Source organism: Numenius arquata, chromosome 14 (assembly GCF_964106895.1).
Source record: "Numenius arquata chromosome 14, bNumArq3.hap1.1, whole genome shotgun sequence".
Taxonomy (NCBI): Eukaryota; Metazoa; Chordata; class Aves; order Charadriiformes; family Scolopacidae; genus Numenius; species Numenius arquata.
The window spans coordinates 5418601-5437778 of record NC_133589.1 but is presented as its reverse complement, the minus strand read 5'-3'; the positions used below and the strand labels follow the sequence as shown (position 1 = coordinate 5437778).

The window sequence follows — 19178 nt, the reverse complement described above, 5'->3', positions numbered from 1 at the left end:
AAACCAAGGCTATCTTTCCCAGCAAGGTTTTTCTTGCTTAGAAGTACCACGGGGGCTGCTACTGCCACACAGCACCGGGCAGAGCAGCCGGGGCCCGGTGGCCAAGGAGCAGCATCTCCTATGAGACTCCGGAGGGAAGCGCTGTGCCCGAGCACAAAGCTTTTGGCACTAACAGGAACAATCTGGGAGTGTCACCACGCCAGCGGCACAACCTTTATGGCACAGGCAGCAGCGTAGAAACTTTGAAAGGAAAACTCTTCGGCATCCAGGCTCAGATTGTGGCAGTTCTGCCCCGTCCAGAGCTACCCAGGGGTGCCCCGGGAGAGGTAGTCGAGACACGACAAAGGCTCAGCCAGAAGCAGCATGCAGTGACGCTGACCCTGCTTTACTGCAAAGCACAAAAGTCAACTACCCAACAAAAAAAAAACAAAAAACAAACCAAAACCAAAACAACTGAATTATTATGGATACAACATGGAATCCAGTACATTCATCCCCGATCTCTCCTGAGCGCTAGTAACCCCCCAGCCCGGCAGCCTGCTCCAACGCCTTGCTGTCTCACAGCGTAACTTCAGCTGAATTGCACTGTTCGTTTCCCCATGACAAAAAGCACCCAAAAATGAGGGTCCTCTCCACTCTGTTCAGTTCCCCTCGCTCCATAAAAGGCCACCCTCGACCTCACGTGATTTGAGGATTCCCAGTCTCCCTCCCACCCTTCTCGAAGGCCGCTCATTCGGATGTGACAAATTAACAAGGCACAGTGCTCTACATTCACAGCAGGGGGTGGGCCATGGTGCTCGCCGGCGTTAAGGAGTCCTTCCACGTTCCAGATTTTAACAAAGCTGAGAGAAACCAGCAAACGCTTTTTGGAGAGAAGCACACGTGCCTCCACTGCTCTCCCACCCGCCTGGGGACAACCCATCCTGGAAAGCCCCAGGCAACACAGAAAAATGCAGGAAGGGTCACCATCCACTACCACTGCGCACAGATGGGTAACTGCAAGCTGCCACCCTGCCAGGGAGCTTCTGAGCTACACTCACACGAGACACTGGTGGGTTAAAAAACTTCATCTGGCCTTTACATCTCCCCTCTGGTCTCAGCCCTGGCTCCAGGGAAGGGACCAACAGCATTTAGGGCTCTGACAGAAGCGTGTGGAGCACTGTGTTATTGTGGGGGCTGCACACTAGTAAGTATTGATCCCCAAGACAGCCCAACTCTCTCCCCATGCCATAATCCCCCTGGGATGCTGCCATGATATGCTTTACAAATTTACAGTGCCCCTTCTAACATTTAAAAACAGAGTGCCCAGTGTTTTATGTGATGGAACATCTATGTTCTTGGCTACAGGGAACCGCACAGAAATCCGGCCCCTCAGACACTGATTTTTGTGGAGCAGAGACAAAACGCATCGGCTTCTTCGCCCCTTCCCGACGTATGAGAGCTACTGCAGACAGCATCAATGTCAAGCACGGATGAGCTTTGTCAGACTCTGAGTACGCAGGCAGACAGCCCACACGCCAGGCTAGATTTTGTACAAAAAGCTGGGGACATAGTCAAATCTGAGCAGAGGGTTCACCCCCTGGCCGGGTTCCTGAATGTACTGCAGCTTCAGCAGCTCAGCTAAATACTGCACGATTTTGACATCTTCATTGGCAAGGCCCAGCTGGAGCTTCAGAAAGTTCATCCTGCGATTCACCACGGACTCTTCCGGTTCCCTTTCACTGATGGGAAGGTGCAAATGATGGCAGAAGGTGAAGAGGAAGGCTTTTGAACACAGCTGGGTGAGGATACTTTGGACGTGCATATAGTAGGTGCTTCCTCGTTTGATCTGCGTGCGGTGGTCTGCCAGCCGGGACACCAAGCTGCCTTTGTAAAGCGGGCAGCGGAGAGTCTTACTGTCGGCGTCCAGAATGCTGACATACCGGCTGTATCGGCTCAGGGCGTGCAGCACGTTCACCCCGGCAGGCGACACCGTCCTGAAACAGCAAGGAGAGAGGTGAGGGCTGGAGGGGACCAGACAGTTAAGCAGCAGACTGTGTCCGTGCCCCTGTATCACACGTACTTTCCCTGTAGTTGACGAGCTGGTACAAGAGCCTCTGTGGGCAAACAAAGCCTGGCATGGAAGAGAATGGCTAAATAGTCTCTCCAGCCTGCCAGATCCAAAAAAATCCACAATCCCCTGGATCCCCACACGCACCGATCTGCTCCATCTGTGCACTACTTCACAAATCACTGTGCTGCAGGGCAGCTTCCTCCCTCGGTGACACACAGAGGGAGTGACAGGACATCTTTGGTGAACAGAAGCAACCCCTGCAGCAGCTGGTGGCTTCTGGATGTGACAAGAAGAACCCAGAAACTCAAACTAGACCCCCCTTGCCAAGAGCTCCACTTTCCCCCCATATCGCTGTTTTGGGAGGGAGCTGCCCTGAGGTGCTCAAAGCCCTGAGCAGAGCAAACCCTTCTGCCCCTCCTTTAAAAAGGGAACCATTCTTAAACCAGAATATTCCCTACATGAGCCTGGACATTTTTCACTCAGCTGCAAATCCACAGCACATTCACAACACACAATTAACCAACAAGCCTAAATTAATGTTATTTAAATGCAAATTACAAGCCTACGCAAACTCTACCTTCTGCTCCTCGGTTCTGCGTGGTTAAAGTCGCTCGGTTGAGATACAGCTCCCACCCTCAAACCAGGAGCCCCAGCTGCTGGTGTCAGGGCTGCCCCAGTGCCCAGGCAGCGTCTGGCCGTAGGAGACACAGCACCCTTAGTAGGATAATTAATTTATCCTCTAAACTCCTTCCCAAAGCCCTTGTACAAATGGTTTGCTGAGAGCACCCACATTAAACTCAACACTTAATTAACATTCCGCGGAGGAGAACTTACATGACTGACACGTTACAAGCAGTTCTTAAAAAAAAAAAAAAAAAAAAGACTTCTGTTTATAAAATTTGCCTCTAACCACAAACATTGAGCAAGGAGTAAACACTCGGAGCTTTTAAAAGCCTCACCGACAGACAGAGAAGTCTGGGAGCAGCTGTTGGCGGAGCCGTCATCCTGCCTCACGAGCACAGAAATAAACTCACAGCTTCGGATAATTTCATCATCCACAAACCCAGCAACACAATACCCAGCAGCCCAAAAACAACAGTTCTGTATTTTGATTTTCATGCTGCTCAGAAACACTTTCAGGAGCTCTTCCAGCTCGCCTCTAAGCAATGGGCTGCCACTCTGACTCATGTTTTCCATGTTGGTGACAGCAACAGCCATTCCCTGTCATACCTGAACCCAAAGCGCCCAACACATCCTGGTAACACACAAAGAAAATCCTTCTCATAACAGCATCAAAGGCAGGGCCAAAATCTTGAGAGCTGAGCAAGCGCTATTTGCTAATATAAACTATGAAGCCACATTTCAGGACCGTGTGTCACCAAAGGGGTGCTTGCTTTTGTGACGGTCCTCACCCTGAGCCGAAGTCTCCTTTGCATCTGAAATGTAATTCCGACACCACAGCCTGCTGAGCTCCGCAGACCCTTTTTCCTGCACTACGGCTGGTTATGAATAAGTCTCTGTCCGTCTGCACCCTCCTCTGCAGGCTCCGTGCCTCCACCCTTCCCCGCAACACCCGGCGGGCACTCCCTCCCCAACACAGCCCAAGGTGCTGGCACTCCAATTTCTGACCTATCTATCTCATCCACAGTGCATCAACTCTTCATTAGGGTCCACAACAAAAAAAAACCTTCCCCATATGAAAGCATGCATTTAAAAACCAAATTTCTAGCTACAAATGTTGGAAGAGTTTTGGCACGAAACGGGGGAAAGCACACAAGGAACTCCAGGAGCACTCTTATCAAATCACAGGTGACTTGGGTGTTTGTTCTCCACTTTTCCAGGCTGAGACCTTAACGAGTGGCCAAATAACTAGTATAAGCCAGGCAGGAAGCGCCCAGCAAATGTTTTAAATATTAACTCTCAAGTGAGGCTAGATATAAAGAGACAGACAAATCTACCAGCCTTCCACAAATACATCCCCTAAGCAGAAATTCATTAGACAGAGACCTTCCCCTTCCTCCCATTCCCCTCTGAAATTCCTGCTTAGGAGAAGAAGTTTTTATCGTACATCTCGACCCCAATAAGCAAACAGATCCTCGATTTACCTCTGGAGCCCGATCAGCTTCCACTTCTGGAAATCCACGACGTGGAGAGGGGAAGTGACCCAGTGCTTCACAGGCTTGGCGTAAAGGCCGCAGTTGGGCACGAAGATGGAAAGCGCCGTCACAAGCTTCTTGACTATCGCTTCCTCTTCACCCAGCACGATCAGGGTCCTCCCGCTGAGCAGGGAGTAGATGGCGGGGTGAGCGAAGGGGTATTGCCTGATGAACCGCAGGGCGTTTTGGCCAGCCTTTTTTTTGTGCCTTTCACTCGCCTGGCAGGCGGGGTGAGCGGGAGAAGGGGTCCTGTCGGAGCAGGTGGAGGCAGCGCTGCTGATATAGCTCGTGGAGTCCGAGCACTCATCCAGGCTGCTCTTACTGACCTCCCTGCTGCCCGTCAGGTAGCGTGAGTCAAGCTCGTAAGGAAGGAGCCCCCCTGAGATGCTGTCGTGGGAGGGGAAGCCCCCGAAGCTCCCACGCAGCCCCGGCTCGACCTGCCGGTATGGCTGCGGGGGGATCCTGACCACCCCATCTTCGTCGCAGGGCTTCTGTCCCAGGTCAGGCAGGGGCTCGAGGAAGCTGGGACTCTCCTTCCCGATACAACAGGCAGAATCAACCTGCATTAAGTTTTCCTGTTTTGAAATGTCTTCCTGCTCGTCGGCGTCGTCCGGGTTTAGTTTGGGGGTGAAACGAAGACCTCCCTCTTCATCATCCAAGTAAGGTTCCTCGTTAATGGCACTTGGGTAGCTCGCTTTAAAATCTTCTGGGATGAGTGCCTCAGAGGGACACGTGCTGAGAACCTCGATGCTGTCCTCGCTGACGGTCCGCCGGCTGCCCACCTTGCTCCTGCCTGCCTGGGGACTGGGGCTGACGGGGAGACTGGTCTGGCTCTCCGATTTCGTCAAGCCAGATGCAGACTTCTCCGTTCCAAGAACCTCGATGCTCTCACCACTGCTGATGCTGCCTTTAATATCTGCATCGAGATAGTCCAGGTTCTCCTGGTGTTCGAACGTGACGGACTCGGCCATTTTGGGTTCTTGGGAGTCCTCAATTTCCTGTTCCATCTTGATGGGCACGGACTCCACACTGGACTTGTAAGATCCCAGGTTGATAACCACTTTAGGAGCGGGGGACTCTTCTAAGCACTTTCTATTGACGGCATCTTGACTGAGCCCCTGGCAGCCTCTGTACTGTTTTTCAGGTGGTTTTTCATCCAGAAAAGACAGGTCCTCAAAGAGGAAGTTAGTTACGCTTTGTTGCTTTAAGAGCGCCCTGCTGATCTGGTCTGTCAGGAGGTAGCACACGTCACCTCTGAAAGTCCTCTCGATCTGATGCAACTGGTCAAGGGTTTGGGTGAAAAAATAAATATCGCAGAGTTCCTCCAGCGTCTTCAGCTTCTTGTCAAAGCATTTGGCGGACTTTGCTTTGATGAGCTTGGGGGTATAGGACGGCACGTGGGCGTAAAGGTGTGTTTCGCCAGGCTCAACCAGCTCGGAGGTAGTCGGGTCCTGATCGCAGCCCGTGTTGGCCTGATCCGGCGCACACTCTGGCTCATAGGGGTGGAAGTCAGACCCCTTCAGCTTCCTGTAGGGATAGGACCTGATTTGCTTCAGCAGATCTTGGTGCTCGATGATAGACTTTTCTACGCTGGCCAGCTCGTTGGCCTTCTCGATGGCTTGGGTTGTGTAATACCCTTTGTCGTTGGCTTTCTTCTGTATCTCAGTTTCGTTGTGCAGGACAGTCCTGGTGTAGTCGAGATCTTTCAATTTCTTTTCCAGTTCGTTAGCAAAAGCTTTCCTGTTCCCCGTTTTTAGGCATTCGGAGGCTTTGGAGAACTCTGCAGAAAGTTCCTGAAACTGCTGCATGATTTTGTGCTCGTCAGCAGAAATGTAGGCCATGCAGAAGGGCCTCACGAAACCCCTGGCTTCGAGGTCGTAGAGAGTCAAGTGGTGCACGTACGCAAAAGCCCCTTCCTTCGAGTCCCCCAGCACCACTTTAGAGTCCTCCACAAAGTTCAGCTTTGGGTAGGCAGAGCCGGGAGGATGCCCCACGAAGGACGCCTGGTAATCCACAGACATGATCCGAAGGGAGAAATAATTGAGATCAAAAGTGCCCGACACTTTGGCGTCATCAGGGATGGTCAGGAGGGGCTGGGGCCCCACTTGCTCGGAGAACTCGGAGATGAGGATGAAGTCCCGGGTGAACTTGGAGCTGGCGACCTTGGCCCAGGGGTTGGCGCCGTGGCTGGCGAAGGGGAAGAGCGGCACCGAGTACTCCTCGGGCAGGGGCGGCTCGCTGTACAGCTCATCCTCCAGCTCCTCCTCCCTGGTGAAGGCCACCACGTCAGGGGCGCTGATCATATTTCCCGCAGGAGGGGACCGACATGGAGCAGCGAGGCCCCCCCGCTATCCCGCGCCACCGCCACCGCCGGGCCCTGCGGGAGGCCCCGCCGCAGCCCCGGCCCCGGCCCGACCGCAGCCGGGCCCCCGCCGCAAACCCTTCTCCCACCGCCGCCGCCGCCTCACGCCTCCGCCATGGCCGGGAGCCGCCGGGCCCCGCTCAGCCGCCTCCCCTCACGGACGCCGCAGCCCCGCAGCCATCTTGGGGTCACATGACGTTGCGACCTCTCACCCCGTCACCCGGAAACGGAGCCGCCGCCTCCCCCTCGCCTTTTGCGGTTTAGTTTGTTTGTTGTTTTTTTTAACAGCCGCCGCCTCATGCTGTTATTTATCCCGGGGTGAGCCCGGCGGCAGGGAGAAGAGGCAAACCGGGTCGGGACTGTGGGCCAAAACTGCTGAAGGGCGCCGCGTGGCATCTTGGGAGTTGTAGTTCTCTCCCGCCCGGACGGCTCTTTACGACAGGACGTAATGGTGTGGGAAAGCGCGCCGCGTCCCGTCGCGCTTTGCGACAGAGCGAGCGCGGGAGTGAGGGAGGTGGGTGAGGAGAGCCCGGCCGGGGGGAAACCCTGGGGGTCGGGGAGGGGGGTGCCCAGGGTGAGGGAGAGCCCAGCCAGCAGGAGAAGGGGCTGCCCTGGGTCGGGGAGTGCCTCGGGGCTGGTGTTGGGGCCTGCCTTGGCCCGGCCGCGGCGGGCGGGGGGGCAGCCCAGCCTGAGGGAAGGCCTTGGCAGGACAGGAGGGGCCCGGGCGGCACCCGCCGGGCAGGTGCTTCTGGCCGGGTATAGGAGCCTTCTGCAGCTCTGAGGGGGCAGCCGGGCAGGGGGAGCCCTGGGCCCTCCCGGGGTCGCCGGTTAAAGGCCGAGCGCGGACATTCTCCCGTGGCGGGGGACATTCAGCGATCGCTCTCCATCCCCAGCAGGATCCGGCCACAGGGCAAGGACGCAGCAGCATGCCTTAACCCCCCGGGAGCTATTGCCATCTCTTGTAATGAACTTTCAAGCAAGGCTCTTTGCTAGCTGCGGGGTCAGGATGCTGCCGCAGCCCTGGCGTTTCTTCTCCCGGGCTGCCGAGGAAATGGCATTACAGAGGATACGGAAGGTCCTGTGTGTGGCTGAGAAGAACGATGCTGCTCGAGGGATTGCAGATCTGCTCTCCAACAGCAGAATGCGACGGGTAGGAGTACACCGCATCTCCTTACTGCCTGCAGGTCTGCCTTGGCTGGAGAGGGTCAGCTCAGCAGGGCCATTGTGCAGCACAGTGAACTCACAGCACAGTCTCAGGTGTAGGCTGTGTCTTGTGTGGTAGCCCCAGCCCGCTCTGCCTGCTTGGCACAGGGCAGTTTGCATCAGCATGTGTGACATGTTGCACTGTTTTTCTCTGTCCACTTCTAACTGTGAGGATTATAAGAACAGTTTTCTTTGGTGGACAAACACCACTTGCCCAAATGTATTTGGGAGTTTTAGACCCTTTTTTCCTTGTGACTTAAGTCTTGTTGAAATGTAGCTCCCCAGCTGTGCTTCCTCTGTCCAGACTGTCTTCTTGGGGTATTGAGCTCTGCGGTGAGGGCTCCCTGTGTTGTTCCTAGCTTTGCAGGGTACATGAAAGGCTTGAGGAACTGAAACCGTCTGCTGGCATGTATTTTCCAGTCAAAAAGCACCTCTTCAGCAGCATCAGCAAGTGTCGGGTTTACTGAAGTTCACATAATAAAGCAAAGATGGTCTGTGGTCTGGAGAAGAGGAGTTCAAAGACCTCTCCTCTCTGCTGCGTTGTTTCGTGACCTTTAACAGTTCGCTTAATTAGTTGGTATTTCCAAGCTCAGGAACTAGAAAATCCTTCTAGACCAGAATTACATTTGAATGAAAGGTGTTATTGAGAACCTGGGGCGCTGGCAGTCCCAATCAAGGAAGATACCATTCTGCTTCTGTAGAAAAAAAAAAAACAAATAGCCAATCTAGAAACTTAGACGAGTCTCAGTTAGGTGGAGGGTAGTCTTGGGGACCGGGAGCTGGCAGAATAATTGTCATTTGCAGCAGGACAGTTGTTTGTCAGGAATATAATTATAATTAGCCAGCCCCATTAAACAAATCTGTTCTTCACTGTTATCACTGTCCATGGGGAGATAACCCTGGCATCCCCTTCAGGCATGGTTTAAAATCCTCTTACGTTGGAAAGCACCGTCTCAATGTCTCCATAAATGATGCAGGCAATTTCCATTCGCCCCACCTTGCCTTTGTGTTCTGGCTACAGTACCTGGTTTTCACTAGCCCTGTGCTCTGCCGTAGCAGCGGGTATAAAGCGAGGCGGAACGCGTTTGGTGTCCCTTAGGAGCCAGAAACTCAGCAACTTTCCTTTTCCTTCTAGCGAGAAGGGTTTTCCAAGTTCAACAAGATCTATGAATACGACTACCAGATGTTTGGCCAGGTAGAGTTTTCTTTCATTCTACTGCTGAATCAGAAAAGTGCAAAATACTAATTACTGAAAGCCATGGGTCAGAAGTTACGAAACACATATCCAGTGACGGGGACGTTTTGTCCAAAGATGAGGAAAAGTCAGATGTTCTTTTCTTGGCTCAACCACTGACTTGTTTTGTTGCTTTAAGTCTTTCAACTTTTTGGTTTTATATCAGTCAAAAATATGTTGCTATTTAGAATTGGGAGCTTTCTACAAAAATTGAGGAAAAGGCCATAGATTTAGCTGTCAGTAGGAGAAGAACTTTTTATGATCCATTTGCAGGAGGGAGGTGTCACTGATTGTGTAAATTGAGTACTGCATCAAGATCTTGGGGTTCTGGATGGTTTTTAGAAAGCAATAGGCGCTAATTAACCTTGCTCTGTCTCTTGCAGAACGTTACTATGGTGATGACGTCCGTGTCAGGACACTTACTGGCTCACGATTTTAAGCTGCCGTTTCGCAAATGGTAAATGCTTAGTAACCCCTGGCAGGAAGGGGGTGTCATCTTCTGCGTCCGACCCTGAGCTGAGTGGGAGCAGGGAGGGTCTCTGGCACCGCCTCTTTGAAAGAGCCACGCAGAGCAGGGGGACGAGCAGCAAATTTTATATAGAATGGCTAAAATACTGTTCCAAATTACTGTCTTCAGAGTGCTAAAAATCCCCCAAATGATAATACTGATTAAAATACATCAAGGCAGATACAAGGAATTAAACTGATTCCAAAACTTGATTGATGTTTTTGTGTCCTTCGTTCAACTAGGATTTGTCCTGGGAAGTGAGCTGCTTTGTCTTCCCTCCTCTTTGTTCTCTGTGCTTGAAATAAGAGAAGTTGCTTGTTTAGGGCTTCCAGATTTGTTGTTTCCTCTGGTTGCTTTTAATTCTACTGCTTTTAAGCGTAACTCAGCATTTCATGTGAGCTCTGAAGTTGTCTAAGATGAGGCCCACAATAAAATTTATTATTAATTCCAGTACTTGAATAGCACTTCCTCACATGACGGCACCAGTTAGCGTCTCACAACATATGTTTCAGGTTTTGTTATGCACACCTTTTATCCTCTGTTTACCAGGCATAGCTGCAACCCTCTAGCTCTTTTTGACGCTGAAATCGAGAAATATTGCCCTGAAAATTACATGGATATCAAGGTAAGTTGTTTTTAAGAGTTTCCCTGAAACTCTGAGCTCAGAGATTAGTTGTACAAATATTGTCTCTGACAGAAGGAGGACTGTACCTTTGTCCTTAATGTCTAAGTTCTAGAGTTTAGCAAATTCCTCCTGCATTTCTCAGGACTATGCGTGTTGTGACATTGAAAGTTTCCTTTTCATGTACAATTAGTGCAGTAAAGGAACGACTGATTTTCTAAAAGTAGAAACGTTTTTCCAATAAGGTGGAATCGGTAACTGCATCTCACTTTTACAAAAAATGACATTTTCAGAAAACAGCCTGTGGTACAATTCGATTCAAGCCATGCTTTTTAACAGAGTTAGATGTAAATAAATGACTCAGTTCTTTTGAAAGCTGCCTAATCTCATGAGAGACACAATTACAAAATGTTATTGCAACAATCTGTCTCTATGGATACACGTCGCATTTCGTGTTCAGTTAGTGAGTCATTCTAAAGTTAAAGGACAAAGCAAGTGGCCTGGTATGTCTCACTCTGGCTTGTTTTCTTACCTCAGAGAACCCTTGAGCGAGAAGTCCAGCAGTGCCAAGCTCTGGTGATCTGGACCGACTGCGATCGAGAAGGAGAAAACATTGGCTTTGAGATAATTCACGTTTGCAAAGCTGGTGCGTAGAGCATCTTCTTCATCAATCTGAGTTCCATTAAAGTGCTGATTTAACAGGTAACGCTGCTCGGAGATCTCGCAACAGAGGCGTATTCTCAGTCTTTCTGTGTCCAGGTGAAATACGTTGAGTGTAGTTCTGATAAATATGTGCCTCTGATAGATCATAAATACATTCAGCTATTGGAAAGCTACAGATGTTGACAGAATACTGTGTTAAAGACAGCTGTTTATTTGTTGCTCCTTTACATTGGTGTTTGAGTCGCTCTTTGATTATTTGGGTATCTGGTTTTTTTTTGGTGTGTGACAGTAAAGCCAAACCTCCAGGTTTTCCGAGCCCGTTTCTCAGAGATTACGCTTCACGCTGTCAGAACAGCCTGCGAGAACCTCACCCAGCCGGATCAAAAAACGAGTGATGCCGTTGATGTCAGGCAGGAGCTGGACCTCAGGATAGGTACGTAAAAACCTGCTGGAGATGAGAGCAGGCTGCCAGGCCTGAGCCACTGCCTGCACCTTTACTGAAGGCAGGTGAGCAAGAGTGTGGCAGGCAGGGAACAGCTTTGTTATCAGTGTAGAGCTTATTATAAATACTTGAACTCCCTCAGACTGCTGTACTGAGAAGACAGCCGGCCATCGGGCTCTTCCTCGCTTCTCGTCTAACCGTACTGAATACACATTGTTAAAGCCCTGCAAGGGGTGCTTAGAAATCATCTGTTACTGTATCCTCAACACAAGACAGAAATGCCCTCTGTAGTGTCATAAATCTGATTTTTCGATCAGATACAACTAAATCACATCTCATGTTTTACTAGAAACATGCTTTTTGAAGCAAATGTTAGGTTTATAGCTCATGCAGCACTGACAGGCAACTGCAACTGAGTATTAAACTAAAGTAAAATTAATAATCAGAGTATTAAAAAGAGTCATCTGAAGTGTTGTGATTATTATTCAACGTTGTTATATTCAGTTCTGGTGTCCTTTTGTGTTTTCTCAGGTGCTGCCTTCACCAGATTTCAGACACTGAGGCTCCAGAAGATCTTCCCTGATATTTTAGCAGATCAGCTGATCAGCTATGGCAGCTGCCAGTTCCCAACGCTGGGGTTTGTGGTGGAACGCTTTAAAGCCATCCAGGCCTTTGTTCCCGAGGCCTTCTATAAAATAAAAGGTATGTCTGGGGAAAGCGAGTCCTGGGCTCCGTCTTAAAGGGCTTGACGAGTATAGAAAGGAAAAACGTCAGGGCAACAAACAAATAACGCTGGAGAGGTGGTTTCCTCTTCCTTTGCCATGACCACTAAGCAGAACTGAAAGATTTCCCAATAGCATGGCCCCTCTGCCTCTGGTGTATTTCCATTGTATTACTACTGTATCACTCAGATCTGTTGTTGAACACAGTGACACACGATCATGAAGACGGCAGCGTGGTCTTCAACTGGAAGAGGAACCGGCTCTTCAATCACACAGCGTGTCTGGTCCTTTACCAGATGTGTATGGAGGTAAGAAAGCTTGTAAATAGTTGTATAATCCCGTATCAGCCAAACATTTCCTGCATCTGTCTTGCTCAAGACCTTTAAAGAACAGTTTGTGTAAACTCTTAAAGGAGATTTTTGTGTTTTCCTTACTCTGTGTTTAGGATCCTGTAGCAACTGTTGTTGAGGTTGGGAGCAAGCCAAAAAGCAAATGGAGGCCCCTGCCCCTGGACACCGTGGTATGTTTGAACTACGCTGAAAGGACTTATTTCAAAGCAGCTTTGAACAGATACTTTACTCACCCCTCTGAATTATGCGCAAATACATTCTTTTTCTGGCTTCTCCCAACGCAGGAACTTGAGAAGTTGGCTTCCCGCAAACTGAAAATAAATGCAAAGGAAACCATGAGAATAGCAGAAAAACTCTATACTCAAGGGTAAGAAAGCAAGACTTGGCTTGTTAATTCTTTCAAAAGTAAATAGTGTTTAGGCCAAAATAGGAACCATCTTGGAGCACCTCTTAAAGTGCTCTTCTGTCTTCCTTTTTAAGGTTCATTAGCTACCCCCGAACTGAGACCAACGTTTTCCCCAAGGAGCTGAATCTCTCTGCCTTAGTGCAGCAGCAAACCCAGGACCCAAACTGGGGAGCGTTTGCGCAGAGGATTTTGGATCAGGGTGGGCCAACCCCTCGGAATGGAGCCAAATCAGATCAGGCTCACCCTCCCATTCACCCCACCAAATACACCGCTAACCTGCAGGTGAGCTTAGCAAAGGCAGAGGTAACTGGATGGTTAATATTGCTTGATAAATAAAGATAGAAGTCTCATTAATATGGTTGTTAGCACAGTATTGTCTAATGAGATGTCACTCTTCTTGACATCTCCTTAATGCTGGAGGAGACTCTGACCTTCTTTTTCTGTTTGATGTCAGGGCAATGAGCAGAGACTCTATGAATTCATCGTGCGCCATTTTTTGGCTTGCTGCTCTCAAGATGCCAAGGGACAGGAAACAACTGTGGAGATCGACATTGCTAACGAGAGATTCATCGCTCAAGGACTAATGATCCTGGCCCGAAATTATCTGGAAGTCTATCCATATGAGAAGTGGAGTGATAAGGTAATGCCCTTGAATAACGTAGACGGGAGAGGCTAAAATACCTGAAGTTTAAAAATCACACTTCACTGCGGACTTCAGACCCCTCTACACAACGTCCTTTGATGATTTCTGGCCCACTGGCTGTTTTGCTCAGGGCCACCTCTGCTGAAAACCTGTGCAGCTTTATTGTGCTAGCTTTGGATAGATGCTTCCCCTTCTGACCCCACAGCAGAGACCGTACAGGGCTTTGGGGTTGATTTTACTCACCCAGAGGAGCTGCAATTGGTGTTCAGCGGTGTCTCTGACAGCTCATTACTTGTTAATCCTGAGGACCCTGAGACTGGATCTCCTCTAGAACAGGGCGCTGGCTCTATTGCTGCACTGGCCTGCTGTTAGTCTGACATTTTGTCTGCAGTGAATGGACCAGAAGGCAGTTTCAAAGAGATTCTCCTTCCCTTCAGGTTATCCCACTGTATCAGAAAGGGTCTCGCTTTCAGCCCACTACAGTGGAAATGGTGGATGGGGAAACCAGCCCTCCATTGCTCCTCACAGAAGCGGATCTGATTGCTCTCATGGAGAAACATGGCATTGGTCAGTATTGGCAGCGTGGCCTTTTGCTCTGGGGAGAGCTTTGTTCATAAGCTTCTTCTCAACTTGTCTCATACCAGTTCTGTCCCACCCTTAGAATAGGGAATTCTTTAAATGTCACTTCAGATAAGAAATCACTTAAATGTACAGAACAAAAAGGATAGTAGAGACCTGCAGGCAAAGTCCAAAGATCCTAAGGAGCCTGCTGCACCCAGGGAGATGTGCAATTTAGGGTCCAGGGTGTGCCTGCCAGCACACTGTTGGCCTCAGTGCCAGTGGGACGTGAGGACAGTGCTGCTCCTGACCATAACTTGTCTCCCTGTCTCTTTAGCGCCTTGCACTCTGCAGCAGGCACAGGGGAAGTCACTTCTTGGCACCTAGTTCGACTAACGACCTGTCTGCTTGCAGGGACTGACGCCACTCACGCTGAGCACATCGAGACGATTAAGACGCGGATGTATGTGGGCCTTACAGCAGATCAGCGCTTCCTCCCAGGCCACCTGGGCATGGGGCTGGTTGAAGGTAAGGGCAGGACCTGTTAGGAAGATGGCAGGTTCCTTACCTGCTCCTTCCTTTCGCTTACCATGTGGTGCGTTCCTCAGGCTATGATTCCATGGGCTATGAGATGTCCAAGCCCGACCTTCGAGCTGAGCTGGAAGCTGATCTGAAACTCATCTGTGAAGGAAAGAAGGACAAAGCTGCAGTGTTGCAGCAGCAGGTCCAAAAGTACAAGCAAGTCTTCATTGAAGCTGTGGCCAGAGCCAACAAGTGAGTCCTGTCTTTGCCCTCTTCTGTTTCCTTTGCTGTTCTGGGAGGTGCTGGCTTTCTCATCTGGGGCTCAGCCTGGAGCGGGATCCTGTCACACTCTTTCCCTGGAGCTTCGCCCGGTGCATGTAGGCATTTGCAGGGGAAGGGATGACTCGCAGCCTGGCACACCATCATGAGTTGGTGCCAACAAACAGCTCATGTTGGTTTAAACCCTGAAGATAAAATTCAGAGCTAGCCGAAGGAGACGGCAACGTGCACTGACCTCTTTCATGTTGTACCTGCACCTCTCCTGTTCCAGAGGCACGTTGCTGAATCGACATACTGGTGAAGAAGCTCAGAGCGGGTGTGTGGAGGGCAGCAGGTGCTAATTCACTGCAGTGCTTGGTTCCTCTTTGCAGAGGAGACACACGGGATGCTCTCCTTGTTTCTTTACAGGTTGGACCAGGCCCTGGCTCAGTATTTTGGAGAAGCCACAGAAATTGCTGAGCAAGAGGAGGTCTACCCGGCAATGCCTGTTTCCGTTCGGAAGTGTCCACAGTGCAACAACGACATGGTCCTGAAGACCAAGAAGAATGGCGGGTTGGTGATCTTCCCTGTTGTAGGAAGTAGCCTTTGGTTTGTGTTGGTTTGTGTTTTTCTAGGCGTTGTTTGTTTACCTCCTCTCTGCAGCAAGCAGCTAGCTAACTCCACCAGCTATGTAAGCTGTGTGGACTCAGCTGAACCTCTCTCTCAAGTACATATTTGCCCTTAAAAATTGTTGTTTTGACAATTTCTGATGGCTGAGAAGTCAGGAGAACAGATCGCTGTCCATCTTGACTTTCCCTCCTCCTCATCTGGTGCCTTTGTCCCACGACAGGTTCTACCTCAGCTGCACGGGTTATCCAGCTTGCAAAGCTGCAGTCTGGTTTCCTGATTTCGTGCTGGATGTGGCCAGGGACGAGAGCGTCTGTGCCATGTGTAAACCGCATCCAGTTCACAGGTAGGTCATACGAGTTATCCCCTGGGGAAATGCAGCCCCTCAGACATTACGTTTCAGCCATCAGGGCCAGAGGACTTCCATGGGCTGGGCTGGGCAACCATTTTCCATTCCAGTCTTGGAAAGCTGGAGCAGGAGGACTCTCATGGTTTGGGGATGGAAAGAAGAGGGGTTGGGGAAACCGGTGTGAGTATAGCAGAATTAAAAAAAAAAACCAAACAAACCACAAAAACACACTATAGAAATTCAAGTCCAAATTTAGGTCTGTTGATGAGAAGTTGTATGAACCAGGACACTTTTATTCTTCCTTTCCTTTTAGACTGAAGTTTAAGTTCAAGAGAGGCAGTGTTCCACCCATGATGCCCCTGGAGTTTGTTGGTTGCATCGGAGGCTGTGATGAGATGCTAAAAGAGCTCTTGGACCTCAAGTATTTACACAGATCATCCCAACCCGCATTGTCAGCCGGCCAGCAAGCAAACCACTTGCAGGTCAACAACTCCTTTAACAGAGCTAGTGGTGAAAGCAGGCACGTGATGGGGACGACCACAAACCTGGCCCCAGGACATCTGCTCTCCTTGAGCTCAACGAGAACACCCAGGCCTGCTCCTTCGGCTGCTCCAGACGACGGGAACAACACAGTGGTGTGCAACTGCGGGAACGAAGCCCTGCTGTTAACTGTGCGCAAAGAAGGGCCCAATCAAGGCAGGCAGTTTTATAAATGCAGCGCCAGTACCTGCAACTTTTTTCTCTGGGCTGATCAGCAGCCGGAGGACAGAAGCAACACGGCCCCGCGGGGCTCTGCGCTGCCCCAGCCCTTTGCAGCAAGGGGCCCAGCAGGATTTCAGCGGCCAGGAGGAGGAGGGAGAGGCCCAGAGGTCTTCGGAAGCAACAGCTCCGATGCAGGAGGCAGCATGGTCTGCAAGTGCGACCAGCCAGCTGTGACGCGCACCGTCCAAAAGGACGGGCCCAACAAAGGGCGGCAGTTCCACACCTGCTCCAAACCCCGAGAGCAGCAGTGCGGCTTCTTCCAGTGGGCAGATGAAAACGTGGCACCGGGTAAGGCTGGGCTTGGGGTGAGACGCAAAGGTTGGAGGCTGTTCTTGAAGCTAAACTGAACACATTTCTCACACATGCATAGTGCTACCACAGCGTGACAGCTCTTGTAGCAACTCATACATTTGACAGGTTTGTCTTTAGAACATCTGTCAGCAGCATTATAGCACTTCAAATGTTGCTTATAACAACTGAGTCTGGCTTACCTTTCCGAGTGCTAGCAGCATATGTCCTCTTAGCACACATCTGCTGAGCTCTGGGCAGGATGCTTTGCTTCTGCCTGCAGAAAGCTCAAGGTTCTGTCTGTCCGTGAGGCGTTGGATAAAGCCCAGGACTCTTCCCAACAGTCTGCTTGGGAGTTTGTCCTCCCAAATTATGGTGCTCAGCTGTGTGAGAGCTGTTACCGACTCGGTACAGATTTGAAAGCAGTGAGACCACTTTTGGAGATCTGAAACCCCATTCTGTCATGCCAGGGAAACCGTGTTACTCCCTCTGCCCTACTTTAGGAATGCAGTAAAAGGCCAGATCTTTCTGAAGCTTTCATCAGAGCTGAGAAACTGAGTGGGGCTGCTGTGGAAGGATGCTGAAAACAAGTACCCATAAAAAAAAATAATCACAGAATAGGGCATATCAGAATAGGCAGATTTTGATCACAAAAGAAAGAGCACCGACCCAAAGGGACAGTGAGCAAACAGAGGTGGAGATGTGGTCTGAGAGAGATCTTCAACATTGGCCGCCTCCTCCTCAGACATTTGGGCCTAAAGGGGTAGAATCAAGTTTTCAGAACTACTTAAGAACCAAGTTCTCCTCTGGAATGTTTTGCTTCTGCTTCAGCTGTAGACCAGAGCGTGCAGCCAGGCAGAGCAGTTTCCCCTGTTCTGTTCCCACATTTCTCTGATGCTGCAAGACAAATGGGTAACACTTAACTGTTCAGAGAGAGCTGAAACAATTGTCATTTCAGGAACGATCTGAGTGGCTGGGAGAGTAAAATCCTTGATCTGCCATTTTGAACTTACCTTCTGTTTATCACCTACTTGTATTTTCAAAGGTACTTAACTACATTTTGTTTCTCTCTAGGGCCTTCTGGAGATGTCTCTTTGAACCACTTTGGCAGCGGTGGATACTCAAGAGGGGTGGGAAGTAAAGCCAAGAGACCAAGCAGTCTCTCCTCAGAAGCCACTGCCAAGAAACCACGGACCTGTAGCATTTGCCACCAGCCTGGCCACACCAGGAAAACCTGCCCTCAGAACCGCTGAGCCTGGATGGACACCTGGAGAGCCTGAAAGGTCCAGGGTTGGGAGCTGCTACAGGAGCAACTACTGCTAAAAGGAACTGGAGTTTAGAAAAGAGCCTCCTGAGTGCTTTCTGGAAGGGCTCCTGCCGAGGGATATCATCCTCCCACACGCAGTACCTGCCTGGGCAGCAAGGCCTCGAGCAGCTTTGAAAGGTGGCCCCGCTACTGGTGTCAGCCATCGTTTCCATCTGCTCTTCTGCTGAGCAGATGGGGATAGTCTAAACATTTCAAGGAAGCATTGGGAAACTCAATCTGCAGATAAAACAGCACCGGATCTAGTCCGCCTGCAGCTCCCACCACGGTGGTGGTTGTATGTAGCCTTTCTGCACAGAGAAGAGCACCAGGACAGACACCAGGGGTCCTTAGTGCTTCTCAGCCCCTGGCTTTCCACAGTGTGCAATTGTATTTTAAGTTCCCTTCTAAGCTGATGTTACCTGAGCAACATTCCCCTTTCTTTTTTGTCACGGTGCCCCTTACCGTGGTTGTCCCTGCCGGTGAAGGAGGGCCAGCTGTAGAGAAGCTGGATCTGGTGCTTGCCCTAAAAAGGGAAGCTCAGCTGCAGTGCTCAGGAAAAGCCTTCATTTTAGACAGTTCCTGAATTTGAAACCGAGTTCTTCTTCAAACCTTGACACGTGCCTCTGTGATGCTGCTAGCTAATGGAAGTTATTTTTGTCAAACTAATAAGTTTCTTATTAAAATATTATTTAATTTTTAAATTTGAAAGAGTGACATCTTAACTCCGCCTTATTATTTCTTCCTACTTAAAATAGTTACACTATGACTGTAAAAGCATCCACCCAAATCTCTTTTTCCACTCACTCACTAGAATAATACAGGAGCTTTCTTGGCAGAAACTCCCTGCAGTTAAATGAAATGAGCTCCTGCAGAGGGGCAGGGAAGGTGGTTTTTATCTCACCAGCTGCATCTGCTGTGGTGTTGCTGCCCAGGGACAGACAGACGGACAGCTGCCTGAACAGAAGGAAGGTTGTTTTCCTGCACTTCGTTTAGACTGAGCTCCCTGGGAAGCCAGGCTACCTCCTCCCTGTCTGCTGGGGCTTCCTCTGTACATCAAAGCAAGTAGATCCGCAAGACTCCGGTGTCCTCTCCTGCCAGAGGACAGCATTCCCTTTTTCCCCCCCAAGGCCCCCGATGCTGCTCA

The 19178-nt window shown here is 50.2% G+C and overlaps 2 protein-coding genes across 2 annotated transcripts; one reads left to right on the top strand and one right to left on the bottom strand.

The window, feature by feature from the left end:
* Positions 1 to 1522: 1522 nt before the first annotated feature.
* Positions 1523 to 6512, bottom strand: SMCR8 (SMCR8-C9orf72 complex subunit). The gene is made up of 2 exons (XM_074158712.1): positions 4159 to 6512; positions 1523 to 1976 (listed from the first exon to the last, which is right to left on the bottom strand). The coding sequence occupies exons 1-2, from the start codon at positions 6510 to 6512 to the stop codon at positions 1523 to 1525; spliced, it is 2808 nt and encodes a 935-aa protein (XP_074014813.1).
* Positions 6513 to 7001: 489 nt separating this feature from the next.
* On the top strand, positions 7002 to 18731 carry TOP3A (DNA topoisomerase III alpha). Its single transcript, XM_074158613.1, has 20 exons — positions 7002 to 7085; positions 7468 to 7721; positions 8910 to 8969; positions 9392 to 9465; positions 10066 to 10141; positions 10676 to 10784; positions 11091 to 11234; positions 11775 to 11945; positions 12173 to 12273; positions 12411 to 12485; positions 12600 to 12682; positions 12796 to 13003; positions 13176 to 13361; positions 13802 to 13931; positions 14337 to 14450; positions 14531 to 14696; positions 15132 to 15275; positions 15553 to 15675; positions 15992 to 16728; positions 17803 to 18731. Exons 2-20 carry the CDS (start codon positions 7536 to 7538, stop codon positions 17979 to 17981), a joined length of 3066 nt encoding a protein of 1021 aa, XP_074014714.1. The 5' UTR covers positions 7002 to 7085; positions 7468 to 7535; the 3' UTR covers positions 17982 to 18731.
* Positions 18732 to 19178: the final 447 nt, after the last annotated feature.